General features: G+C 54.1%; 1 protein-coding gene across 2 annotated transcripts in view; it reads right to left on the bottom strand.

The window, feature by feature from the left end:
- SMG6 (SMG6 nonsense mediated mRNA decay factor) overlaps positions 1-27626 on the bottom strand; it is a 107987-nt gene that overhangs the window by 61916 nt on the left and 18445 nt on the right. For both annotated transcript variants that reach the window (XM_080357239.1, XM_080357240.1), the window contains exons 9-10: positions 22751-22812; positions 18841-18986 (exon numbers count right to left, since the gene is read on the bottom strand). In XM_080357239.1, coding sequence (XP_080213365.1) covers positions 18841-18986; positions 22751-22812 — 208 coding nt within the window. The remainder of the gene's footprint in view (positions 1-18840; positions 18987-22750; positions 22813-27626) is intronic.

The following is a 27626-nucleotide window of genomic DNA, read 5'->3' as shown; positions in this document are numbered from 1 at the left end:
ATGGGAATGGGAAAAGAGCAGGCGATGTGAGGAACGGCCGCCTCCGAGGAGAGGAGCTGCTGGAGGAAGCTTCTCGCGGCCGCTCAAGCGCCATGTGCCGAAGGAAATCCTGCGAGGGACAATCGGGGCAGAGCGAGGGCGGGACAGGTGGCCTTGGCTGCGGGGCACCGGTGGGGACGGGGCAGCGGGTGCAGAGGAGGGCAGTGGTGCGAGTCTCAGCAACCCCCGAGCGAGCAGCACACAAGCTCCTGCAGCCATCCCCGCTAACACAACACAAGAGCCGAATCTTGCGCTGTTAAAACAAGCCAATGGGCGTTAGAGTCCCAAAGGAGACCGGATTCCCTTCTTTCAGGCAACCGGACCACTCTAAGCCAAGGTTTGAGAGGATCCAGCAAGTCAGTTTCCACGCTGGCCTCCCCATCCTAACCCGAGCTGCAGCTCCGCACCGGGACGTCTGGAGTGACAGCAGTGGCAAGTGCCCCCTCAGCAGCAGAGATGGGCTTTGCTCCCGGAGAACAACAGCTAAACCCACCTTCCTCAGTGACACAGTAAAGAAACAGATGCCAAGGCAATCGAACGAACGGGTCGCCAGGCACAATCCCGAGGATGGCAAAACCGCCCGGGTCAGTGGTGGAGTCATCATCCCTGGAGGTGCTTGAAAGGCATTTAGACCAGGTTCTTAGGGACATGGTTTAGTGCTAGAGTTAGGTTAGGTGATGGTTGGACTCAATGATCCTTAAGGTCTCTTCCAACTGAAATGATTCTATGAGTCTAAAACAGGAGGCAGGAGGTGGAGGAGCTCGGCGATGGGCGAGCGGTGCCTAAAGCACCGGCTGATGTGTCAGCAGCTCCGGGCACAGACAACTGATTCACCAGGGGCTGCTGCCCTGCGGGGAAGGAGACAGAGGCCAGTCACCTCCACGCTGACACCACCTGAAGGCAATTGCTTTGCTCTCTTATCACCCAGACACAAAAGTGTTTTCCCTGTGAGTCACCCTCCGCCAGACGTGGAGTTGGCAGTGCCGTGGGGCAGCCCGCCGGGACGGGGATGTCTGCGGGGAGCACCCAGTCCAGGCAGCTGGTCCTGCTGCCGCGGTGGAGACCTCACACAGCCGACGGGAATACAAAGCAGCAAAGCCAGGAGGATGCTCACAGCTGTGGGGGCATTTCCCAACACCCCCTCGCAGAGGACCTGTGAGTCATGGGCACTCCCAGCTCTGTACTGGGAACCGGCGAGTCACACACACACACTCATCTGCCCCGAAAGAGCCTGGGAACCTGGAGGCACTCGCTCAGCACTGGCTAATACCCTGCAAAGAGCCTTGAAACAATGATGGGCAGCTTTCTAGAAAGATGCTCCCCAACTCGGGATCTACAGGCAGCAGACATGGCAGCCCCAGTCCTTCCAGTACAGCCCAGCGGCTGAGCTGAACACCACCTGCAGCACACAGGGCTGAATCCCTTCAGATTGCAGTGATAACCTGAGATTTCCCAAATCCACCTTCCCGCACTGACCTCTCCCCACGGAGAGATAAGAAGGACCTGGGGGGGGTCTCAGCTGCAGCGCCCAGACACGCGGCAGCACCGGGGAACTCGCCGCACGTGTTCCCAAAGCAGCCGGGGCAGCCCAGGAGCTCCCTCTGCTCCACGCTGAAACCCCGTCTTGTCCGAGGGAGGGAAGGAGGGAGGCCGAGGAGGTGAGGAATGCCGGGGGCCTGGGGAGGATGGAGCAGCTCTCCCTGTGGAAGCCATTAGATATTCAACACTTCATTTGTTTCCAGCCGTCCTGGACTGCAGCGCGGGGCTCGAGGACGGGAGGCTCTTCTCTGACGTAACCAGGAAGCAGCTGCAAAATTAAGGAATCCCTCATGACATCATAAAAAGGGTCGATGGTTTACAGGGGAAGGTATAAAAATTAATGACATATTCCCACCCGAAGCAGCAAGCCTGCCCGGGAGCCACAGGGGAAGCCGTGCTCTGCTGACGGGATGGCTCTGTGCTGCCAGCTCCCTCCGGCTGCTCCGGGGACAGCTCTGACCGTCCCCAAGCCCCGGATCCACATGCCGAGCTGGATCCTTGCACCTGGGGCGCGATAACCAGCTCCGTACATCCTTCCTGACCCTCGTGAACAGAGCTTAAGGCTGGGCAAGGGAATGACTTCAGAGACGACTTTCTTGCCTACTCAGGGCTGGCCAGTAGTCACTAATGAAGAATATAATTTTGAAGTGACTCGGGGAGAGACAGTTGTTCATTTTCACAGGGACATGTGCACAGTGTGCCCCCAGCACCCCAATTTCTGCAGCCCTGGAAGACCAGCAGGTCCTGCACAAGAAGGTCAGGGTGGTGGCACCCGGTCTAGGACAGAAAGAATGACATTAGCCCTCGAGGACAAGCACAGAGCCATTTCCACTTGAAAAGGGAAAAGGATAGTGGTTTAAAATTAACTGCAGCCTTTTCCAGGAAATATCAGTGGAAAGAAGCAGCCATTTTTAGAAATGTTATTCTCAGAAATTTCCTGAAAAGACCCATCAGTCAAAACACAGATTGAAGCCATTTCCACTTGCGCTCAGCAGCACTCGGAGCTCTCCCTCCGCGCTCAGGGTGCCTGACCCGGCTGGCAGGGCCAGGACCCTGCTCGGCACCCCTGGCCCCAGCGAGGCCGCAGGAGTCAGGTTTGCGTGTCCATCACCCCAGGCAGTGTCACAAACACTCCTCCTGCCCAGGGAGCCGGTTCCTGCTTTCACCAGCCCCATTCACACAGGGACACACCAGTCCCGGAGCATCACAGCTACAGCAAAGGCACCTACAGTCTCGCCCACACCGGCAAAGCCTGCAGAATCACCAGATAAACTATTATTTCTCAGTGCTGCCTTCACCAGTGCCGCTCCAAGTGGCTGAGCTAATGCTAGGACTTAGGACACAGGCACAGCAAAACCTTCCCTAGCCTCGAGGCTCTGCAAGAGCCGCTGGTTCTGCTGCCAACAACTGACAGCTACACAAATTTGACCTGTCTGGCAGCTAAAAGGCTGGCAAAGCCACACATACGTAACTCCTGGCAAGCTCGTAAGAAAGCGTGTCCCTCCAAGCTGGACAGGCAGCTCATCAGCGTGTATAAAGCTCCAGAGCAGCCTGGCACCAGCTGCCTCTGGCACCAGCTGCCTCTTGCACAAGCAGGATGGGGCTGAAGTGACTACAAGGATGAAAGGGTCCAAAGGCGAGCAGGGCTCAGTACGTGTGGACAAAACAGGGAACGCTGCACCAAAATGCGAAAAAATGTGGATGACAGAAACGTAAAAGGGAAGTAGGAGCACTGCAGTGAGGCAGGACCATGTAGCCTGGTACAAGAAAACCACTGATGGCCTGTCCTCTGTCTGGTAGATCTGTCAGCCCATCTGCACAGCCCGAGCCATGAACCTCACCCCGAAAATGCCAGGGAGGCCAGCACGCTCTGTGGGACGTGTGCTCGGGGGAACGGGCCGCCAGGGGAGCCAGCATGGCACGCTGCTACCAGCATCCCACCCAGGAGCTGCGTGCGCCCGACCGTAATTGTGTCAGATGTTATTTACAACGGGGGAGGAGGTGTGAACAGAGCTTTCCAAGAGATTTACTCCAGCCCTGAGTGAAGTTTTACTAGGACTATGGCAGCAAATACGAGGCAGCCTTTTCTACCTCCCCAGCCCCATACTGGAGGTGGGCACGTCTTTGGCAGCAAATGCAAACTGACAGCCCGGAACGTGCCCCCTCTGCTGCGAACCTCGGTGAGCACTTTAAGCCTGGAGTAAAAGTTAAGAAGAGCCTGTAGACAGGCGTGTTCAGAGAAAGCGGTGTTTGATGCGGCAGGAACAGCAAAGCGTGGAGCTTCCATTTCAACACATTCACTCATTTGCTGCTCCTCTTTTGACAGCTTCCTGAGGGACCGGAGCATCAGTATGTCACTTCGCAAAGCAAATGGCAAAACGTAAAGCGAAACCCATGCCCCCCCGCCAGCTCCAGGGATGCAGTAAATCCCAGGGTCCCCATGGGATGCCCACAGGCCTGAACTGTCTCCTCACCTTCCGCCCTTGCCCAGTCTCCCCAGCAGCCCCCCAGCACCAGGACACCCCTCCGAGCGGGGCACAGCCCAGCCGCTGTGCCTACAGTCAAGCTTACCTAACACTTTCCATTATAAGACCCTGGTTTTAATTCCTAACAACTTTGCCAAACTTTAACCATTTAGGCTGCAAATCCTTCAGGCCAAAAGCTTTCTTCGAGCTAAATTTATTGGGAAAATTTCAGCTACAAAGGTTCAGCCATTTGCCAGAATGAGGTTAGGGAAAATATATTGTTCTTCTCAAGTTAAAAATTCTTTTGACCATTTCAGCAAAATCCCTAGCACCTTCACACTTTTGAGCAGGAACCAGAAGTTTGGCAGGGGACTGCGGTGGGGTCTGGGTGTGCCTTCTGCCACCTCCAGCCAGCTTCGCTTTGCCAAGGGAAGCAAGAGCACCCTGTGGAAATTCGGGTGCTCATTATCAGCACTCACGTGCCATTCCGAGCGAAGCAGCAGCTGGTTCGTCTGCTCAGACAGGCAAGGGAAGCAGCAGCCAAAGCAGGTTGGAGAGTGGAGAGGGCAGGTAGAAACAGGGGCCAAAGCAGCACAATGGAGGTGACAGCATAACAGCCCCTTCCTCACGTCCCCAGGCTGCTCTGGTGTGCACAGAGGGTGACAGTGTTCCTGCCCTGGTAGAGGCTGGTGTGGTGAATCGAGATTTACACACCAGCCCAGGATCCCAGTTGAGGTCAGTCCCGTTCCACAGGGGAGCTTGGTTTTCTAAAAACAATGGGAATTACACGTACAAAAACCATTACATGAACACAAAGTTGAGGACCGGAAGGTCAGGAACACCAGACCTAGAGCCATCTATGCAACTTTGAGTTAAATGCATCATACTTATGCATTACAAGGTAGTCCTAATGACATATCACTTTTTCTCCTCTCAGATTACCATTGTCAGTCAGCAGAGAAAATTAACAGTCGGCAGAGAAAATTAACAGTCAGCAGAGACCCACCTGCAGAGCTTTCTGATGTATTCAGTATGGCTGAGGGCTGCAGGACACGGTCACGTTTGGGGGATTAAGATGGCTCAGTGCTACCCTGGAGAACTAGATTCTGTCTTTGCCTTGGTTATGAACTTCCAAGGGGATCCAGAAATCACCTCAACCACTCTCAACACTCATGGTCAGTGTTTGCACGTCTCCGACTCGTTGGCCGGCCATGGTGACCCAGAGAGGATGGAATCTGCAGACACTGGGCAACTCTGCTTCAAATACAAACAAATGCAGTTGCTGAAGATGTTTTTAGAAGAACGACTCCTGCATTTCAAGGTGAGCAGTCAAAAAACTAGAAAACCTGTTATTTTCCTTAAGTGCATTTCCCCATCTGTACGCGCTAGAGGTACCATGCAGAAAGACATCCAAACCCAAGATGCTCTAAGACAGACACCAGTGAGTTTACACTATCCAATTATTTGGAACCTGAACCTTTTAGCTCTTCCTATGCTCCATGTGGCACTGAACATGATGATAACACTTAATCAGCAACTTCTCTGGAAAACTCCCACGTGAAGGGAAAGGAATTTTACAAGCGAAAGGACAACAGGAAAACTGAGGTCGGGATCTCTTTGCCACGTCATCATCTCGTCCATCACAGGAGCCTTTATCTGCATTACACCACACCTCAAGTGCATGGAGGTGCTGACGAGCAGAGGCTCCGGGGTTTGCCGTGTTTGGAATCAATCCCTCGCAGCCCTGCTTGTGAGGACACAGCCAGATTCACCCACCCGACCTCTCGTGGTGAACGGGAGCTGCTGTCTCCTGCAGAAATTCGGAAAAACGTCTCCTCCAAGTGGTGTCACGCAAAGGGAGGTTCTCAGGTGTCACGCCAGCAATTCCCTACGGGAAGGGCTGAGACCACAGGCACAAACCCGCAGCACACAGAGAAACCATTCCAGGATGTTTAACATCCGAGCAGCCGTACTAGAAAATACGATCTCAGTGCTCCGACAACTGATGTGTAGCCGGAGCCTTAGGTCCCAAAACCCCGCGCAGACTGCAGCACGCACACCCACACCGGCTATCGAGCCCCCGCCGCCACGGGACTCAGTAACTAAAAAGCCTCAACCTTCTACATTTCACTAACAAGCATAAGACGTAACGGTTTTATGCCAAATTCCTCTTTTCCCCTGTGATTTGAGAGAGGATTGGCACGACCCTGAGGTTCGCTGCAGCTCCCATTGCTGCACAGCTCTCAGCAATGCAAAAGCTGCACCCATGGGTGGGGGGCTCAGCGCCGGGGTGCCCCAGCACCCCGTTTTATTTGCAGCTACACCTCTTGCCATGAGGGCACGAGGGAGCCGCGAGCTCCCGTACAGCCAGAGCTGCTGCGTTTCCTGCAGAGATTTGAAAACCTGTTGCAGTTCCAAAGCGAGCTTCGATTTCACTGTGACCAGCAGCTCCGAGACTCATAGTTACTATACAGCCGAATAAAATATTTTTTCATAAATTTAACGCCAGCATGTCTGTGTTTGGAAACTTTGAAAATCCATGTTGTATGGTTTACTGCACTGGAAAAGGTGCCAACAGAGTTTCAAAGGAAGGGAAGTGTATAACTGTTTCCTTTCAAATGCATTTTCCAATGGGATCCATTGAGGGAAAAGGCTGGAACTAACTAAAACATTATTAAAATCTGTTATGAAAAGAGACAGAGAGATGGAAAAAGATAGACAAAAGCTCCAATACACAGTCGAAAGGGAGGGAGGGAGACAGGCAGTGAGAAAGGGGATATGGGCAGAAAGGCACTTTGGGTGGGGAAAATGGGGCGAGACGGGGAGATTTAACTGGCAGTCGCCCTTCGTGGTTTCATATTATTGCAAATCAATTGATCAGGATCTCAAGTGCTGCTGGCCCGGTGGCACACGGCGAACCACAGAGCTGGCTGCAAGCACAGCGCTCGCGAACTGCTGACCCTCAGTTTTCAAACCAAAAATATTCTTTGAGAAACAGCTACACCAGGTTCCAACCCCGGGGGCTGCCAAGCAAAAAACAAGCACTACTAACCTGAAGTAACACCCTCATCCCTTACACCAAACCACCAGGACTAGTAACCTGAAGTAACTCCCTGATTCAACCAGCAGTAACCGAGCGTGACATGTGTGCAGGGGCTCGGCTCTTCCCTCCTCCCCGAGCGGTTAATTCTCCAATCGCTGACACCGACCGTCGCGATGAGCCCACGGGACGCTCCGACGTGCTGGCCACACTCGAGCTGCTCTAACAAAGTCTATAAACACCAAAGCGATCGGGTCCGTATAGCGCGGTCACGGGCCGGGTCCAAAACCACCGCTCCAGGCACAGCCCTGGGTCTGCTGCCCTGCCAGGGAAGGGGGAACTGAAAGAGGCTGAAAACATACATTTTGTTAAATATTTCAGTGCCCTGGAGATCGGGGGCCTGACTGGGGATGGAGCCGGGTCTCTGCTGCTCTGCCAGGCTTCAAAGAGCCAGGCCGGGGGTGGGCAGAGCTCGGCGTGCGCCTGCAGAGCTCCAGGCCGGGGTTCTGCGGGGCGTAGTAACCGTGGGCTGTAGCACACATGTCGAGGGATGAGGGGAAAAAAATAAACAGACAGACAAAAGAATGAGGATGCTCTGCCAATTCCAATTGTGCAGCTTTTATTTTAAATGCTTATCAAGCTGAGAAAGAGCAGAGTTCTTGGAAAACAAGGTTTCCTTTCTTCCCATGCCAGTGTCAAACGCCCTCAAGGACGGGTACAGCACAGGCGCTCGCTGCCGGCCGCCCGCTCCGCAGCAGCCGCCGTCCCCGTCCCATCCCACCCTCCTCGGGAAGGGTTTGCAAGAAACAGCCCTGGCCCTTCTGGTAAAAAGATCTGTGATTTTTTTTTTTTTTAAATATATATATATATATTTTTATTAATCTCCAATCTGGCTGGGTTCAAATTATGGCCAATTACCCACCAACACTTCTCGCTAATAAAATAAATTTTTACGGGCCCTAATTACTGCTTTCGGCGAACTGCTCTGCAGGAAGCTGAAAGGCTGCGGCTCTCTCCAGACGGCAGCAGACAGTAAAGCAAAGCACCCGCGAGTAAAAGCGGAGTAAAGCGGCGAGTGATTCAGAGGAGGGCGGGGGGGAAGGGACGCTCGCGCCCGGCTGGAGCGTGAGACGCGCCAGTGGATCGGACGCCGTGTGCCGTGCGTACGGGGCTGCGGGGACAGCCGTCAGGTCCCCGTCAGCCGCGGTACCCGCCACCTGTGACGCAAGGCTGGTCCAGGGGACCAGAGCGACGGCCGCCGGGTATCTGCGGACGCAAACCGGCGAGGACGTTCGATTTGGAAATGGCCGCGGCGATCACGTGCGGCAGAGACGGAGCTGCCTCCTGTCACGGCTCCGGGGACCAGCCCTCGGAGTGGGGGTCACCCCGTGTTTGCTGCGGGGGACGGAGGGGAAGCGGCTTCTCAGCCAGCTGCCACCTTTGGTTTTCTCCATTGCAAACACACTTAATTGAAGGAGACAGAAATAGCAGAAAGGTAGAAAATTCCTCTAAAAACGTGAAATATCCAGCTTGCTCCCAGCTACACACGCACTCCCGCTCACCAGCGCAGCGCGGTCCCAAAGGGCTCCCTGAATGTGAAAAATTAGCAGGAACCCACTGGGTGACTAAACCCTCAGCCAGACATCCCCTGGTCCACCCCCCGCTCCGCTGCGGCAGCCGGGAACACCCTCCATGGCAAAACCACCGTCCCACGGCGCTGCCGGCCCACGCAACCCGGGCTGCTGGAGTCTCTCAAAGCGGAGCTGCCACGCAGGTATCCAGGCTCAGTTGGGGAAACGCGGCTCTGCGAGATTGATTAATCTTTTTTTCTTTTTTTCCCCTTTCTTAACCAGGATTACTTTAATTTTCGAGGCCTAATGGAGTCCAGCTGCGATGGGGAGGCAGCGCTGCAGTAGTACAGACACAGACCTTACACGCTGGTGCAAACTTGTACAACGTTCAGCACACGCACGCGCGCACACAAAACCCTATAAAAAGGATGCACTGCGGCGGGATATTTTTAGTCTTGACAATACGGCACTAAAAATACAACTTTGCTAGTACATCACTACAGAAATATTCCCAGTGTCCATTCAGGAACGGTTTAAAACATTTATTTTTGTTTCCTTTTGCAATGGTCAGAGAGGAGGGAGAAAATAGAAACTCATTGATAAGAGGAAACGAGAGAGACATGAAAAATTGAAAACTACCTAAAAGCTCATGGAGAGGTTTATTTTATTAGTTCTTAATAAATATCTTGCAGATTTCCTCAGGAAATACACCAGATCACATGTAAAATAGTTTGGTACTGATGTCAACTGTGTCAGCATATGAAATCTATTAGGGTGAAGCCACAGCAGGGTGATCAGCGTGCTGAAAAACTGCACGGCACCGAGGCGAGGGGGGGCGGGGGGAATCTCATGGCCCTTCCAAATTCTTCGAGAGGTAAAAAAGTCAGCCAAGACGCAGAGAGAGAGAAAAAAAAGATCCCACATCCTGCTTTGCGCTGCCAGCAATGTGAAGTGCCCAGAGATTAATTCTATGTCTGGCCTGGAAATGTGACTTTAAAGCATTGGAGGGAGCGGGGAGGAGGAGGAGGAGAGAGGAACGAGAAGGCCAGGCGAAGCGGGACTGGCACCGTGCCACTGACGTCCCCCCCCTCCTTTCCTTTCCCAAGCCGTGTTTCAACGTAGACAGCAGTAAAACCCCAACAGACGGCAGCTCCCGGGGCTGCCAGGGCCTCGCACCAGCTGGGGCGCGTCTCCCGCTCCCCGCAGATGGGCCCGGAGCATCGTTTCCGCCTCGCCTGCTCCCAGAGACGCACACCAGCCCATGTGGCGGCATTTTCGCCGCTCCCCGCCACGGCCCCGCGCGCCGGTGGGGCCCCCCGGGCGGGACGAGCCCCGGTCCCAGCACCAGGCACGAGGTCTTGTCAGACCTTGGCTCCCCGGGCTCCGGCTCTGAAGGGTTTATGCTGTTCCCAACCCGCCTTTGGCAACTGGAGCCTCTTTCTCCGTCTCGGTGCCATTACCCGGAGAGCAAGCGCTGCTTACGCAAGATTCCCCTGCTCGGCTCCCTGCACCGGAGTTCACCGGGGCTGGGTCAGGGGACCACACGCTCCCGGGAGAGAGAAACGCCAGAGGTGAACCCATCCCTATGGGGCATCTCCCTCCCAACCCATGGTGACACACTCCTGTCTGCCTCTTGTCCCACTCCAGGAGACCTGGAGCACACACCAGAGACTTGTGCCAGCCTTGGGGACAGACAGATCACTTGTGCCCTCTCAATGTCACCTATAAGACAGCCCTATGGTCACATTAACCACAGCCATCATGAGCAACATTAATCAGAAATGAGTCTTCAATGAGAGAAGGGCCACGTACCTTCAGTGCTGTCACCTGGCTGGGGTTGATCTGCCATGGTCCACGCTGGCTGTGAAGACGGTCTCAGCACCACGTTAGCCAGGGTGACTCCTGAAGGTAACACGCTCAACACGTCATAGAATCACAGAATGGTTTGGGTTGGAGGGACTGTCAACGCTCCCCCAGTGCCACCCCTGCCATGAGCAGGGACATCCTCACCAGCTCAGGTTGCTCAGAGCCCCGTCCAGCCTGGCCTGGGATGTCTCCAGGGATGGAGCATCCACCACCTCCCTGGGCAACCTGGGCCAGGCTCTCACCACCCTCATTGCAAGAAATTTCTTTCTCACATCTAGCCTGAATCTCCCCTTTTTTAGCTCAAAACCATCATCCCTTGGCCTATCGCAACAGGCCCTGCTGAAAGTCTGTCCCCATCTTTCTCATTGGCCCCTTTTATGCACTGGAAAGCTGCTTTAAGTCCTCACCTTCCTCCTGACCATCACTTAGCCCAGTGCTGTGCTGCCGAGCACCTGGGGCACACGCAGCCTCGGGCAGCCCCTAATCATGGCAAATGAAAGTTTTCCACACGTAAACCTGTGTGGGGTCACCTCCTAGCTGCAGATACACTTCAGAGTGGAAACACAGCCTTGGCTCTGCCGCGGTTCCTGACCTCAGCATCAAGGCAAGAAGAGATGCCAATGAGCCCCTGGGGGTGCTCACTCCCAGCTGAAGTCCCCCCAGCACCGGGCACCCGATTCCTCAAGGGACCGCAGCCCATGAGCAGACATGAGCAGGACAGAGCTGGCAGGGGATCAGTCCACAGCACCCATGGGGCAGTCCCTGGGAAGGATGCAACCCTCACCGAGCTGGCAGCCTGCGCCCAAACCCGCAGAGGGCACAGGGCGGGCAGCCCTCCCTGCCTACACCTGGCAGGCTATAAAACAGCCCCGTAAGCTCAATCAGGAGTTTTACAACTTCACAAAGCACCATAATTAGCCTAATTATACAACGTTTCTCTGAGAGAATTAAGCAGAAATACAGTAATTGACTTGGTGCTGCTTAGAAGCACGACGAAATCAAAGGCACAACGCACATTAAAGAGTCAGAAACTTCTCTTTAAAAGCGAGAGGATTTCCTGTCACGGTGCAAACATCTAAAGCTTCAGCAAAGCTGCTGCACCTGGTGCAACCCGGCTCCCTGGCACCCCACTTTTCTCCACCACCAAAGCAGGGGTGAGGCAGAGCCCCAGGACAGCTGCCTCAGGCACCTCCTTTCTCATTTTACAGCAGGACAGACGGACACCGCGTGCCAGCGCTCTGTTTCCTGCCTTTCATTTTATACAGCGACGCTGCTTCTTCATCGAAATAATGGTTTTGTTTCGGCGTTCGCAGAGCTGGCCCGTCCCCCTCCGGCATGACCTCGCCTGTCACCGGCTCTGTCCCGACTCGCTGCTCAGGCTGCCAAAGCTTGGCTAGAGAGCGGACTCGAGCTTTGTGATTACAAATCACTTCCCCTCTGTTTGTTGCCCTGAAATGAGATCTCAGCATCACTCTGCGTTTGGTGGAACAGCTTCAAGGGCAGACGTAAGGATCTGCTCGTGTGACAGGCAGAGCGGGCAGAAGCCCCCAGCGAGCTCATCTAACACTGCTCGACGGGGACTTCTGCTGTATTTCAGTCCAAGGGCAGGACTAGAGAGTCTGACACACCAGCATGTGCTTGGTTCCGCTGGAAACCTTTCCTTTCCCTGCCACAAAGCTCTACTCGATCTTTTTGCCTCTGAAGCCAACGTCTAGATTTCAGAAACCTGAACTGCGAGTGGAAATTCCCTGCAGCGCGTTGATTATTGCATCTCCTGCTGGCACTTGGGGCAAGGGGAAAAAAAAGTCACATGGCTTTCTGGACACACATTTCGCTGAGGAGTCTTGCATCAGAGGGCAGAAGCCAGCAGCCAGGAAAATAACTCCAATTACGGTAAATAAATCCCCAAATATGTGACAATCTGCCTTTTAAACAGGAAACAGAGGGGAATAAGCAAAGGAAGACTTTGGTCTAAACATTGCTGCCACCAGCCTCAAGAGCCCAAGAGCGAGACTCTGAAGATGCATCTGGGCCAAGAGCATTTTACCTGAACTTGGCTGATATGTCTCAAGTCCGAGACAGCTTCCTTCCCTGAAAGGAAAGGCGCTGACAGTTCCCAGCAACTGTGCCAACCTCCAACACTCCCAAGGGCTCAGAGGAGAAGCTCTGGAGGGTTTCTGCCACCTCCAGACATGGACGTGTCCCTCAGGAGGCTCAGCATGAGCGAGCAGCTCAGAGCAGGAAGCCTCGCAGCTCCCAAGATGAGCAATGCAGGTTATCACCCCCCGCATCACTTCAACCCTGTTCTGCTCACACGGCCGAAGTCCGGGCAGCACGTGGATGCAGCGAGTTGCAGACATCACTCGAGAAGGGGTTGAGTATAAAACCCCCTTCGCAGTGACATCTCAGCAAGCAGAGAGCCCCGTGTAAGCCAGGCAGCATGGGGAGGGACAGACACCAGCCCCTGCCAGCTCTCCTCTGGGTTTCCTCTCCCGATTACGACTCAAACCCAAAGCCAATAAGAGCAGCAATGCAAAGGGAGGGGAAAAACCAAATTTAATAGCCAATTCTTCCAACCTTAAGGCTTTGGGAAGTGTTATGTCTTAGCAGCACCTCGCTAAAGACAGCACTACCTGGTCTCCCAGGGAAAGGCAGCAGCGACTGCCAGGTGCACACTGGTGACCTCGGTGCAGACACTTCAGTCCACACTTGCTGTATGACAGCCAGAGCCCTGAGAAAACCACTTATGAAACTGCTCGGCTCCATCCTCCTTGCAGAGTGGGCCGCGTTTGCATGACAAACCCGAGTCCCCCGAGCAGGTGGAGGGACCTCAGGCTCTGCTCTGACTGCAGATGCTCAGCCTCCCCCTGACGCAGCCCTGCAACGCGGCATCTTCATCGAGTTCCCAGTTATTGTGCCCAAAGCTGTCAGGGCGCACAGAGCCACCTGCTCAAAGGTGCCAGCTGGACCCTGGTGAAGAGCGTATTTACCACGGGCACCAGCAGAAAAAGATTCAGTTCTGCTCCCCAGACAGGGGAAGATCAAGTTGCTGCTTCTGCTATCTACAGCCTGAGGTTTATTAAGCTTTGTTTTGTGCCTAATTTTAAAACTCTACCGAACCACAGCAGCCGTCCACAGTACTGCTTTATTTTTAAACTCACTCAAATACACTGGACTCCTCTGAATTCAACTCCCAGCACCTTTTATCTACTCCAATATGTAAGATGTGGTTAGAGCCTCATGAGCAGCCATTGAGATGTGGTTGCAGTAGAAGAGCAGCACACGCTTCTGCTGAGACTTTTTCTGGTGCTGCAGTGAGCTCTTTGAGCAAAGCTCGGACCGAGCATCGGAAACCAAACAAGAACCATGGAGATGGTCAGAATTGAGGTTCTGCTGAGGACAGACACCACCAGCCTCTGCAGCATCTCGGGGGATATTTTAAGGGTTCACATTTTAGCTCACAAGCCCGAGCAGCTGTGGTCAGCAAAGCGAAACACGCTCCATCCAGTGCAGGGCCGTGCATGGCGGCAGGACAGCAGCAGAGCAGGCTGCTGGTTATAAAAGCACAGGCAGATTTCAGGGGGTCCTTGGTGTTTCATGTGTCCTCTCCAGCCAGGCCGGGCTGCTGAACACACAAGCAAATGGCAAGTCCTGTACCAGCTTAGAAGCAGCAGTTGATTTGCGCTAAGCTGTGCGTTCTTTCTTGTGTCTATCGCGACGATTTGGGCAAGATCAACATCTCAGAAGCTGGTGTAGGTCTTCAAGGAGCAAGCAGGACTGTGGACATCAGCAAACCCTTGCAAAGGCTGTAGTCAGTGGACATTCACTGTGTAAGAGCAGTTCTCTGTGCAGCACCGACCTACTCTACGCTGCTCTGAGGACACTGGTGTGGCAGCACAAAGGCGACAGACACCGCAGGGAGTGGGATGTGAATCCTTTATCTACACGAGCCTTCACGGTTTTCCAGCCAACCTTATCTCGCCCAGAAAACCCAACCACGTTCCACTCGAGATGACAGAGCCAGGAGGGCTGCGAACCAAAGCCCAGCCTGACCCTGCCACCCTGTCTGTCGCCCCAACCCTCCCCACATCCCACAGGAGTTTTGGAGTGCAGGTCTTTCTCCTCACCCACCGGTGAGCAGACACCCTACAGGCAGGTCACCCTGCCGCGCCGTAACTTCCCTTCGCTTGAAACACAAACCACTTTCCCAACCCTCAGCTCGAGCCGTGCGCTTTGCCAGAACCTCCTCGTTGCCTCCGTGCCCCGACTCTGCTCAGCCCCGGGGGGATGCAACTTCATTCCCTCCATGTGCTGAGGATGCACATATGGCAGCTCCCTCCCCTCTCCGCTTCCACCTAAGCCCGACCTCCTAACAACCTCCACCCGGCACAACGTGACCGGCCCGGGGAGTGCCAGAAGGCATCCAGGTGCTGCAGCCTGATGCTTCACACCCGCAGCCAGGCAAATTTGCTGGGATTTCCGGGAAACGTCTCTAGGGTGCCCCGTGCTGCTGCACCCCCACTTTGGTGTGCGCTTGTTTGGAATGCGGGGCCATCAGGGGGGGCGTGGGGGGGGAGAGGGGAAGTTATTCTGGTGGTGGCCTATGAATAACATCCAGTGATTTATAGGAAGTATAATCCAATAATACAGTAAAATAAAACAGTGTGTCTGAGATGGGTTTGATTCCAGGAATTATAAAACAAATTATTAAAGAGAGAGAGAAAGAAAAAAAAAGCCTCAGAGAGGCCAGATTGGAGTAAATTGGGCACAGATGGGCTGGGAGGGGGTTTCTCTCCCCTCACCGAGATGCCCCTGCTGCAAGCACGGCTTCAATTAGTCTTTTCAGAAACCAACATTTTATTTCCCCAAATTACAGAATTAAAAAAAAAAAAAAATTAAAATTCTTGGAGTGTTTGTGGTTGGGGATAAAGGGATCCATGCTTCTCTGTTAGCTGGTTGTGCAGATGGCTACCAAACTGTTAAACGGGCCATCCCACAAAGGTCCCACCCTAGCCGGAGCCCAGGATGGCCCAAAATATTGATTGTCACCTCTGTCCTGTGATGGAAAGCTCCAGCAACCACACATCTCTGCTATGGAGAGTGCACATCTCTCTCTGCCTCCCTCCTCTGGGTGGGCCCTTCTCACCCCACAGGTTTGAGGTCTACAAGAAGCTTTTTCACACCTTGAGCGCTCCTGCCAGGAGGTCAGGGGAGGGCTCGTGACTCCAGGGACAACGCAGAGAGCGGCTCCCTTGGAGGAAGATGCCGTTTGATGCCAAACAGCGGGGGAAGCACTTCATGTGGGAATTCTTTGGCTTCCTCTGTCAGCGAAAACAACAGTCCCAATCCATCTCCCAGGGTCTTCCCATTGCTGCGCGGCTGCTGAGACCAGCTCCGGCGCGCCTGGTGCTGTCCCTGGGGACAAGCTCAGCTGCCTGTGTTGGGAACGGACCACGGGGCCCTGCCTGCACCAGGCACAGACCACGGGGCTCTGCCCGCACTCACTCGAGCCCTTGGGCACATGCTGCAGGGTCCGGGTAGCTGGGGGCTGCAGCACCGACCTGCGTGGGAGGAGGTTGTGAAACACCACGTGCTGCTCTCAGTTGGTTGGGTCTGAAAGCAGTTTAAACACCCCACTGCACCCCAAAATAGTCAGCCCATCAGAACAGCACATGATGACCTCGCACAGACTGATTTACAAAAGAGTGGCAGCCGCAAGGAGCTGGAGACACGCAGGAGGACGCATCGAAAGTGCAATATGGGGGACGCACACTGAGGCAAGGACACCCCAAGGGACTACAGCCAACCCATGGCAGAGCAAAGGAAAATGAGTAAAAGGAAAAAGCAGTAGACAGAAACCGCTGTGCACAAGTTCCCAACCTCCTGTGCTGCCTGTTGCCTCACTGAAGGCATTGGGACAGACTGAGCGAAATCTGCTACGAAAGCAGCGACTGAGATGGGGCAGGACAGGCGTCTGGTGTAAGCCTGAGGAAGAGAGAGATGCTTATTAAAGCATTTCACTGTTCCAGTTTCCTTTTTCTCAATACCTGAATCTGTGATTAAAAGTTTGTGTTCTTTGGCATAAAACTTTGTACAAGTTCCCCACATCGAGCCTGTTTGCCGGCAACACCACCCCACAACTGCACACACCACTGAACACCAGCACGAGGGATTCATTAGACACCAGGCATGGGGCAAGAAAGCAAGTTTACAAGTTTCTCAGGCATATCTGGGGCTCCAGAGACCTGGAAATACACGGCAGGAGAGGCAGGGAGCAGCTCTCCCTGCAGAGAACTGCCCCGGACAGCAGGGCAGAGGCTCATAGACAGACCTCCCCTGCCGGCCCTAAACCCCCAGATCCCCTCCTGCTACTGCAGCTGAAGGTCAGACGGGCCCAGGCAATGGGAAGGACACAGACACGCTGCGATCCCAGATTTGCAGAAGGATTTCAGTAGGAGGAGATCTCTGGAGGTTGTTCGGTCCAACCGTAAAGTTAGATTCAGCCTTACAGAGCTGAAGCAGCCAAGCTCTGACTACGGCGAGCTCTCAGCGCCCCAGTAAAGCTTCCTGGCAACTGGGATGCCGGCAGGGTGGGACCGCTGCTCCCTGCGCCCTCCCACGCACCCGCAGGGGCGGATGGGTCCCCTCGCACCCGCTCCCGCCGCTGCCCGTGCTACCGCAGCCCCGGGAGGTGACTCATGTGCTGGGAAATGCAAACCCGCACCTTCCCGACAGCCGCTCCTGCCCTACGCTCCAGCCAGTCCCTCTGCCCACAGCATCCCACATGCTGGGGAAGCAGCCAACACCCTCGCTGCGTGCCGGGCACTTGGTAATAACTCAGCAAATATTCTTGCTTGTCTTTTAAACACCAGGCCCTTTGCATCTTCTTTTTTTTCCCCTTCTGCACCCAGCTCAGTGTCAGCACTGAGCCCGCCCTGGGCTGTGCCAGCACTTCGCAAACAAGTGCTTGGAGACCACCAGACCATTCACTTTGCCAGCGATATTTTAGAGTCACCAGAGCAAGGAGCCCTCAGGGAAATCCCCGCAGGGCGCAGAGGCATCAGATGGCAGCTGCGGTGCCATCCGACCTGCAGGCATTTCACAACCACCATCGCCTGCTCTGCGCACAACCTGCTGTCCCCAGCAGCGACCCGTTTGCTTTCTCCAGAGATCCAGCTGGCAGCTGCCCACGTGTGAGGGCAACTCCAACAATACTTATTTTTCACGTGAGCTAAAAAGCACTCCCCTTTTTGTCACTCGCGCACATCCATAACTCAGCTGCGGATGGGAGAGCAGAACCCAGTGGTTCAAAGCTGGGATCGCTTCCAGTTCTGCCACAGGAGCTCACGGTATGGCCCAGACTAATCTCTTCCTCTCTTTACCACCAGCTCCCGTCTGCGGCACAGACACCGCTATTAATATACCTACCGGGGGGCGGCACAGAGGCATTTGCTTATAATCGTAAAGTACTTTGCAGCTCAAAGATAAACACGCCGTGGCTGGTTGGCATCAAGCAGGCAGGAGGGCCAGGCGGCCTCGCCAGCAGGACTGACGGCTCCCCAGGGCTTCCCCAGGGAGAGGAAGGTGCCGGCAAGACTGGCTGGGCAGCGGACACGGCGCACGGGAGCCACTTCCCAGCCCTCCGGCCGACGCCGGTTCGCTCCATCAGCTGACCTTGGCCACTAACCACCAGTCTGACAAGTGGCCAACTGGCTCACGAGGGAGAAATCTTCCAGCAGCAGCTCTCTGGGGCTCAACCTGACCAGCCGCGTGGTAGCCTTGACTGAAATCCATCAGCTGGAGGCCTTCATCTTTGGCATGTAAATCCCAAGCTATCAGCATGTGAAACGCTGCTCCCTCCCACCAGTGAGCGCATCCCCATCCCTGCTCCCATCATGTGGCTGAGGCAGAGCTGGGTGCCTGCTGCATGGTGGGGGGCGCCACAGGGAGAAACACATCCCCTGGAAACACAATTAGGAGAGATTCTGGTTTGGTGGCATCTCTGCTGACCAACACATTAAACCCAACAACGGCTGAGACCTCACACAGCATCCTGGGTGGATGGAGGAGACTTACTGAGTCAACTTCCAGGGAATGCGATGTCTGCTCACTCCGCAGACACCCCAGTTAGCTCCATCGAGGCCCAGTCAAGATTCCTTTGCTGTCCATACACACACCAACACCCCCAGGCATCCAACCACTGCTCTGCTTTGCCATCCATCTCTAGCTGGTGAGTCCCCCACCCTTCTCCATGACCACCTCGGCCGTACAAAGAGCGACCTGATCCCCAGCGCGGTTCCCCTAACGCAGCACATGGTACCTTTGGGCTGGGAGTTGTACACCGCAAACATGTTGATGGCCACAAGCTGGAGCATGCGGGTGCTTCCGATGGGAGGGGGGCTGTGCTGCAGCAGGACCTGGAACTCCCTCAGGACCTCCTCCGCCACCGCAGGGAAAGTCTCCATCCTGCAGACAGAGAAAGAGGCTGTAGAGCGCAGGCTGAGCTTCAGGGCACAGCTCACCCAGTGTCATGTCTCCTGGGGAAGGGGGGACACCCTGGGGTGATGTCTCCCCTCCAGGAGCCATGGGGAACGAAGGTGCAGGCTGCGATGCAGGCAGCTGAAGCCTTCCTGAGAGAGGGATTGCTCTGCAACCAACAGGCAGCATTCCTTTGGCAGGAAAACACGGCCTTTATGAGTCATTTCTGACCAACCATTTTTTTCTACTGACTTCTACCAATCCGGGAGGGGTGCCAAGAGGCCAACAGCTCACTTGGACCAGGAGCAGCCCGCGGGACTTGCAAGCAACCCGGGCTGCAGCAAATGGCACACGCTGGTGCCACACTGCGGATGTGGCAATTCCAATGCACTGAACGTTGGCCAGAGCTCTTCCTCCAGAAGAACGGTGCCTGTCCCCGAGTTATTACTGCAGGATCGCATCCCATGGCACTGAGCCTCGTCCCCTGCAGGCTACACACTCCCTGACAGTGTGATTGAGCCCCTAAACTTCATCACTTAAAGCCCCACAGGACAGGGAGTCGCAGACTAATGACTGGCTTCATCTAGCTGCTGGAAACGACAAAGCTGGAGCTGGTCCCTCAGCACACAGAGCTGCTGTCGCTCGTCAGGACGCAGCAGCCGGGGATGGGGTGTGCTTTCAGCACCGCTCACAAGCGCCCACGGAAATCTGACACGTTTATCCTATTCTTTATCTGGCATCACTAAGGGAATTAGCCGAGGTTACTTATCAGAGCTGTTGGATCCTCAGCAACCTCCCAGCTGAAGTGGGGTCAAAAACTGATTGTGAAGAAGAGCACAGTCAATTCACAGAAATGACTGAGATACGGCTGCCTATAACAGGCCTCCCAAAGAGAGTCCTCACCTCATATCGTAGGAAGACAACTTTATAACCAAGAAGCTGCCATAAACCTTGGAAACTATCGGGGGGTGAAAAGGTCCTCCTGTCCCATTGCCTCCTCTGCTGAGCTTGCTGTGTTCTTGCTCCTACACTAGAAAAAGCCACAGCTAAACCCAGTAGGAATGAATATCCATTTCACAGCAAGTTCCCACTCCAGTTACCAGCGACATTAAAGTGGTGTGCCCACATGGGAGCGAGGGAGCCAAAATCCACAGCGGGTGAGGCATCTGGAGCTGGGGCAAGCGACTTCAGGGGCCTCCATCGCAATTTCCTCTATCTTCCCACGAGAGATTCAGATCTTGTGATATCAGCACACTACAGGCTGGATTAGCAAAGCCACTTCTGGTAACCCACATGGGCAATTCTGCTGGGCTTCCCCAACAGACTTTCAGGAGAGTAATCAGCTCTATTTTTAAAGACAGAAATGGTTTTCTTCTCAACCATATTTCACGGATTCCTTTCAACTACCAGCTCTGCCTGGCACAGGGATACCCTCTCCCTGGGCACTGTTTGCTGGAGCAGTTTAAGTGTCCGTTACCTTCCCACAAACATGGGCTGTACCAAAAAGGCCCCTCACAATTTATAGCTGCGCACAACGAAGCAGCTCCACCGGTACAAAAGCGCTGCTCCCCCTCGAAGAGGCAACTTCCTTGGATTTGGGGCACAGCCAGAGAATTGGAACAAACTGATTGCTTCTAAATACTTCCTAATTTTGAGAAATCTCAGACCACATCCAGCAACATCCTCCCAGGGCAGACAGGACACTGGGGATGGAGGAGCCCTTTGCAGGATGGGTTGTTAGCGAGGAGATGAAGATTATTGCCATGGAAAAACAACAAGAAGGAGCGAGGGCTTCCTCAGCCGCACCAGCTGTGCTTTGATATCACAGCACATCTGGAACGGCATGCAGTAACCCCACTGAGCTCAGAACCAGCAGGTCAGGAGCAGAGCGGAAGCTTTTAATAAATTGCTTACCTGTGGTTTTCGGAGCAAAAGAGTCCAATTAAGGCAACATCACCTTTTCTGTACCTTTTACAGATAAATCACTGCAGATCTTGCCCAAAGAAGACTCAACTATTCCTCACCTTTTCCCTATTTTAAGCACGGAAGCTGTTTAGCAGGGCTGGATGATTTTCTCTTCCCGTGTCATGGTATTACTTTCTAGTTCCTTTCTAAGTACTTCAGGGGATATTCTACCATTAAACATACTTGGGTTTTCTAAATTACTGTCCTGGGAAGCAACCGCCGCATCCTAATTTCACAAAAGTCTCAGGAGCCAAATGTGCAAGCAATCCCTGCAGCATCCCCATTAATCCCCTGCTGGCACGCGTTCAACCGGCGCTGGGCTGCGAGCACGGCCCCACAGAGCCCAGGACCAGCAGCTCCCCGGACGCTCTGCCCTCTGGTACAGATGCGCTGCAGTTACCAAACCTTTTTCGCGGGCTCTTGAAGCTTTTCTCCTCTTTGCCTGTGGGCAGCAGGACATCCAGCTCTGCCTCCACACTGCAGGCAGGTAACCAGTGCCTTGTGACTCAGGGAGAGATCAGCAGCACCGGCAGCAAGCGGATTGCTCTCTCCCTGGCCCTCAGACAATCGGATCGCTAATAAATTGGCCAGTGCAGCTCCTGAGCTCCTGGACGAAGGGTCCAATGTCACGCACGCGCAACCGCAGAGAGTGTGTTGGATGGAGCAAGCGCTGAGGTTTCGGGATGCGCGGCAGGGTCAGTGCTGTGTCCTGCACTGCTGTGCTTCCCTGCTCCAGGGGGGAAAGGGGACATGTAGAGGCAGGGAACTGTACCTCTGAGTTAAAAAAAACGACAAGAGGGACAAGATGCCACTTTGCACCGCACTATCCTTAACTAAGTGGCCTGGAAAAGGTCTCTCAACCCTGTAACTTGTAGCCATTAGTTCCACAAGAGACTGAAAGAGCCAACAGAGCTCATGAGATTACATCTGCTGAGGAAGCACCGGCCATCTCAAGCAGAGATCACCATTGCCAGAGACCACCTGAACCCACGCAAGGTCTCTATGACACCTGCCCCACCACGGGACAGCAAGGGCCCGTCTGGACCCGCAGTGGGGACAGATCCATCGGCAGTGAGGCTGAGCTCTGCTCTCTGGGTCAGATGGATGCCTCCCAGGCCGGGATTTTAACCCAGGTCTAAACCGAGCTTGCTCTGCTTCAGGGGTAGCTGTTCAATTCCTTGAAACTAGTTTCTGACAGATGTTGCCAAGGGCACCTTGTATAAACCTGTTCTCACAGCCAGGGCAGCTCTCAGTTACGAGGCTTTCATGGAAACGGCAGTGAGGAGGTGAAGGGCAAGGCTTGTCTCGACACGCTCTGGATGGCAGCTTTCAGCCACCGCATGGTTCTATCCTGATGGCTTCGTGCTCCTCGCAGATGGCAGCGACCAAGAGCCCCCAGAGCCACCTCTCTGCTGGCTAAGAGTGGGGAGAATGGGAGAAGGGGGTAAAACCAGAAATTAAGAGGAACAGAGCATGGTTAGGTGATGGGAGAGAGAGAAAACAGCTCCTAGTCCCTCCCGTGTATGTAACACCTGGCTGGGCTCAGCCTCTGCCAGAGCGTCCCACTGCATGGGCAGGATTAGGCCTTGAGGTGGGAGAAGAAAAAAGCCCAAACAATAAGCAGTGCGGATGGGAGGGCGGGTAAGGAGAATAAGAACCAGGAGGCTAGGCCTGCAAGAATTCACACCCTGTGCCCTCAGCTCCAAACACAGCTTAGTTGCTAACAATATTAAATTCCAAAAAGACTTGTAATGTAGGAAAATAAAATAAACATCCTGCACACTTACCCAATCCTGGTAAACAGCTTCCCATGGGCATGGAGAAAACTGAGGATGAACCTTTTGTTCAGCTGCATGGGAAAAAAAACAAAAAAAAAAGGAGAGGAGAAAACAATTAAACTCTCTCCGATTTCCTGTGAATTAAGAATGTCCCCAGTGACAGAAGAACCTGGCCGGGATGCTGGGGGTGGCACTGGAGATGGGAACCAAATGGACATGCCCAAACTCTTACAAACTCCCCGCACGGAGCCACCGGCAAGTGCCAAACAGCTGGAGCAGCGGTGGAGGCACAGCGCCCTCTGCCGGCCCCGGGACACCGGCCCCAACGGCTCCGGATCCCGCGCCCCGGGAGGCCGCAGCACAGCCCGGCCTAAGGGCTCAAGTGAAACGAGTCCCCAAAGGGCGAAACCCACAATTAACCTAAGGAAGCCGGTGCCCGTGGTGTGGGGGGAGCGTCCGCACCAGAGGTTTGGTGGAGAAACAGCGACGCGGCGAGTTCACGGCACAGCCAGGAGCAGCTTTCAGGAGCAAAGGGACACTGGGGTGATGCTGCATCGTTTTGTTTAAACCCAGGAGCCCCAGAAAGTTTGCGGCAGCGATGCTGCCATTGAGTTACCTGAGCATCACAGAGCTCAGGAGATGCAGGGGGACGTGGCATGATGACAGCATGATGGCACCATGACAGCATGATGGCACAATGATGGCATGATGGCACCATGACGGCATGATGGCACCATGACGGCATGATGGCACCATGACGGCACCATGATGGCATGATGGCACAATGATGGCATGATGGCAGCTTCCCGCCCTGCTTAGAATCACAGAATCATAGAATAATTTGGTTGGAAAGGACCTTCCAAGCTCATCCAGTCCAACCCTGGCCATGAGCAGGGACATCTTCACCCAGCTCGGGTTGCTCAGAGCCCTGTCCAGCCTGGCCTGGAATGTCCCTAGGGATGGCATTAGGTCCAGCAACACCAAAACCTGACTTGAATAATTACCTGCTGCTGCTTTAAGCCAGCTCTGCCAGCTCAGGCTTTCCCAGTCCTTATCTAAAAGGCTTTGAAGAAGGCTGTGGGTGGTTAAGTTGTCACTTTGCCTGGCCCTGGAGGTGGCTGTGTCACAGCAGGAGTGGACTGGCCTCGCTCTTACCTTCTCCACAGCAAGCAGCTTTCCCTCCCGCGCCTGCAGAGCCTCAGCGCGGTGAGAAAAGCCAGGCCCTGAGCACCGTGCACGGAGACACTGACCAGAAGCGACCCAGCCTGAGCACCGCCGCTCTGCTCCCATCCACGCATGTTTATAGCTTGGATCCCTCTATAAAGGTCAGCGATGCCACCTCCATTTACGGGGGAAACAGGTACGGAGGGAGGACGAGGCCAGCAGCAGGGCTGTGACAATGCCCAGACAGACACATGCAGAATAGGCACCGGTCAGTGCCTCCAGGCAGCACGGAGCTCCCTGCCAGGCCTGGCTGCAAGGTATGGTTATCACGGGCAGTCCTAGCTCTGTGTCACCTTCCACCCTCATCTGCTGAACCCCTCGGCTCACACCAAGACTTACGCCAGCTGCTCGGCGAGGTGTAATTAACCCGGGCTGCATTCCCGGAGGACCCATGCAGGAGAATGATGCCCTGCTGCAGAGTCGCTCCTGGGCCATGTGCGAGTTTAAACATAAAACCTGTCTCATAAAACAAGCCAGACCAATTAAACTGGCCCCCGCAGCAAGGGGTTCTTGCTTACTCACTATTTTACTGCTGCCCTAAAGAGCCCTTTCCACTGGAACTCAACTTTATTTGCCACCATTTTATTAACTCTGCAGATGAAACCCAGAAGAGACTGGGGAATACTGGGACAGCACAGCAAAGCCCTTATTCACCCTGTCAGCAAAGCCTGATAGAGCCACTTCTCCACCACCCTCCTTAGGACACCAAGGCAGCTCAGAGCTCAAAACGGTTAACATATACTCTTTTTTCCACGAGGTAGAAAGCTGGTTTGTGACCAGCTCTGCGGCTCCAGCCGTGATCACATACCCTGACAGAGACACAGCCTAACAAGTCCGAGCCTTGCTAGGGTGGTGGAGCTGGAGAAGGGGTCCATGCTCTGGGCTCTCTGATGGGGGATACAGAAAAAGACCTCTGGCCTGACCCATCTCTACCGGAAAGCGTGTCGCCACGCTGATCGGCAGAGCTGCACGTGGGGGAAAAGAAGAAATCGGGGCAGAAGTTTTTCCAGGGCCCACGTTCACCCACAGCCCCGGGTGCCCTCACCCTGCAATCCCCGCGCTGCTTTACCGGCAGCAGGGGAGAACCAAAACTCCCCACCTTGAATGGGAAGTGACACCCGCGCTCGGCTCCGGGAGGGCTCGCCAGGACCTCGGCTTCACCCCCATCTTCTGAGAGCAAGTTTCACGCTCAGCCTTTTCACTCACAATCCCAAGGAGCAACCAGTCACACTCCACAGGAACCAGTGCTGAACTGGGACATAGATATGCTCATATATATACACATATTTTTTTAAAGGGAGCTGGATACCTGCCTCTAGGAAAGAAGCACGTTTCATACCTCTTGCCAACTTAAGCATGAACTCAGCAAGCCCAGGCAGAGACCTGTGTGCCCCAGTACTGTGGCATCTCAAGCAGGCACATCTCGTGCTCCTTTCATCACTTTTTCTCTCACAGCCTCAAGGTTTTGATGAGCTCATCACTTAACTTTGGACCTTTCATCTCCGAGTTCACGCTAAGGCCACGGGCTGCTTTGACTGGGCTTCTCTCTGAATGACTCCTTCTCTAGTGACTCACCTGTCCCTCAGTCTCCGGGAGCCCTCCCTGCTTCTCCTGTCAAATGCTGCTTCTCACGCCAAAAGGGAAACAGTGACTTCCACCGAGCTGCCCAGATTTGGGGCAGAGAGAGAAGTCCCCTAATCTGCTGTTCTGCATTCGCACGGCGGAGAGGAACGCTTCCCCACAGCCCTGCCGGGGTGCTCACCACTCTCATGGTCCCAGCACAAGTCCTGTGACAACTCCCTGCCTTTATCTCACTCCCTGCACAGTCCAAGTTTCCCAAAAGTGGTACTTGTGCCCATGCTGGGGCTCGCAGCGCTGCCCTTTGCAGACAGGTTTGCTCCTTGGGATGGGGAAGCAAATCTGGCTGTTCCCAGTCAGCCACCTGGGAAGAGCCCACCAAGCAAGGCTTATACAACAATGAAACTATGTCAAAAAATGGATTTTTTGGCCCTTCCAGTTGAAAAGTGGGCATCACAGATATGGAAGTTATGAGCATATAGTGAAGGCATTAGTTATAAAAACAAACCAGCTGTCAAGAAGAAGAAGGGGTCCCTGCACACAGTAGTGCCTGAAGCTGAAAACAGCTGTTTGGGCTGTCATGAGTCAGCATGTGCAGACAGACTAAATCCACCTGGGAAGAGGCAACCTCACCAGAGGAAGCAGCCCACTGCTGCTCGGGGAGCATTCACACACCGCGCTGCCAACCAAACTGGATTTGTTACCATGGAAGAAATCAACAGTGACTAACAAACCTCTCACGGAGCAGCTGAGCGCAGAGATAGCAAACAGCCCTGGAACAGCCAGCTCAAATCACCGCGAGGCCACGCGGAGTACGGCCTGACAGCACGCAGAACAGAGGCGGCCAGACAGCTTCAGGAAAGGTTTGTCATGTCTTGAGCCAGAAAAGACGAAAGCAAGACCCAGCCTCAAGAGACTGACCAAAAAGGGTTGAAAATGCGTCTCCCACCCCAGCACAGGAACACTGGAAATGTCACCAGGGTGCAGAGGACAAGCAATACCACGACCCACGATGGGATACGGAGCTGCCATGTTCAAACCTAGCACAGATCCATTTGGCTCATGGCGAGGAGCTCACAAAGCTTTGGCACCTGAGCATCAGTCCCAGCTGTGAAGGAGGCACCAAATAAGGGAAGGATTCTGGAGCGGTCACTCCTGGGGAAAAAGTGTTTCAAGTTAAAAATTGTTACTTCAGGTTTGGAAGTAAATTTCAGGATCTGGTCTTTATCAAGGGAGGCAAACTTTCTTCAACATCAGCAAAGCATCTGTGGAGCAGAAAGTGGTGTCAGAGTCAAAATAGGCTGCAAAAGACAAGTCCATTAATCAAGAGACCAGATGCAAAACCGCCTGTAACAAATGCACTGTTTCCACCGGTGTGGAAGGGACTGGAGCACAGCAGGACGTTCTCCTGGGTCCAGAGGTCTCCTCAGTGACAAGGGGTTGGGACACAGACCACAGAGCCACGCTGATCTGCTCCAAAACACGTACCACGCTCACCCCAAGTATTAAATAACATCCCAGTACCCAAACCATGCCACGTTCTCACTTGCAGCTCAAGGGCTAGAAGAACCATGTTAATTATTAAGATTATTCCTGTTTTTCACCTGCCCTGGAGCCAGCCTTACAAACCTTTATCCCATGCTGTCCCAAAGCTGCAAGGCTCAGCTCTGGCGGGTATTTGCTGCAGCAGTATCTCACTGAAATAACACCAAGCACTGATACAGCTTCCTGAAAAGCCCAGGATGCTGCAGTGGGCTCGACTGGCAATATACCAGCAGGAGGTTGGTTTTTCGTTGCTGTTGCAATTGCACCTGTAACAGTAAAGTGCTGGTGGGAAGTGTTTGGTGCAAACAGCTACCTACACAAAGGAGAAGAGACAAAAGGGCTATTAAGATCGTCTGGCATTTTTGCAGTATTTACAAAGTACCTGCAGAGCTGTGGGCAAATTCCAGTTGGGCTAATTACTGTAATCATTCCTCTTCATATACCACCTGCAACCACAAATGGATACTGAGCTCTCCTTGGCTCCTTCTTGCCACATGCAGGTTTCTGTTCAGCAGTCGCAACGTCCTGCCCTGAACCA

This window comes from Nesoenas mayeri, assembly GCF_963082525.1.
Source record: "Nesoenas mayeri genome assembly, chromosome: 20".
NCBI classification, from domain to species: Eukaryota; Metazoa; Chordata; class Aves; order Columbiformes; family Columbidae; genus Nesoenas; species Nesoenas mayeri.
This window is presented reverse-complemented; position numbering and strand designations above follow the sequence as displayed.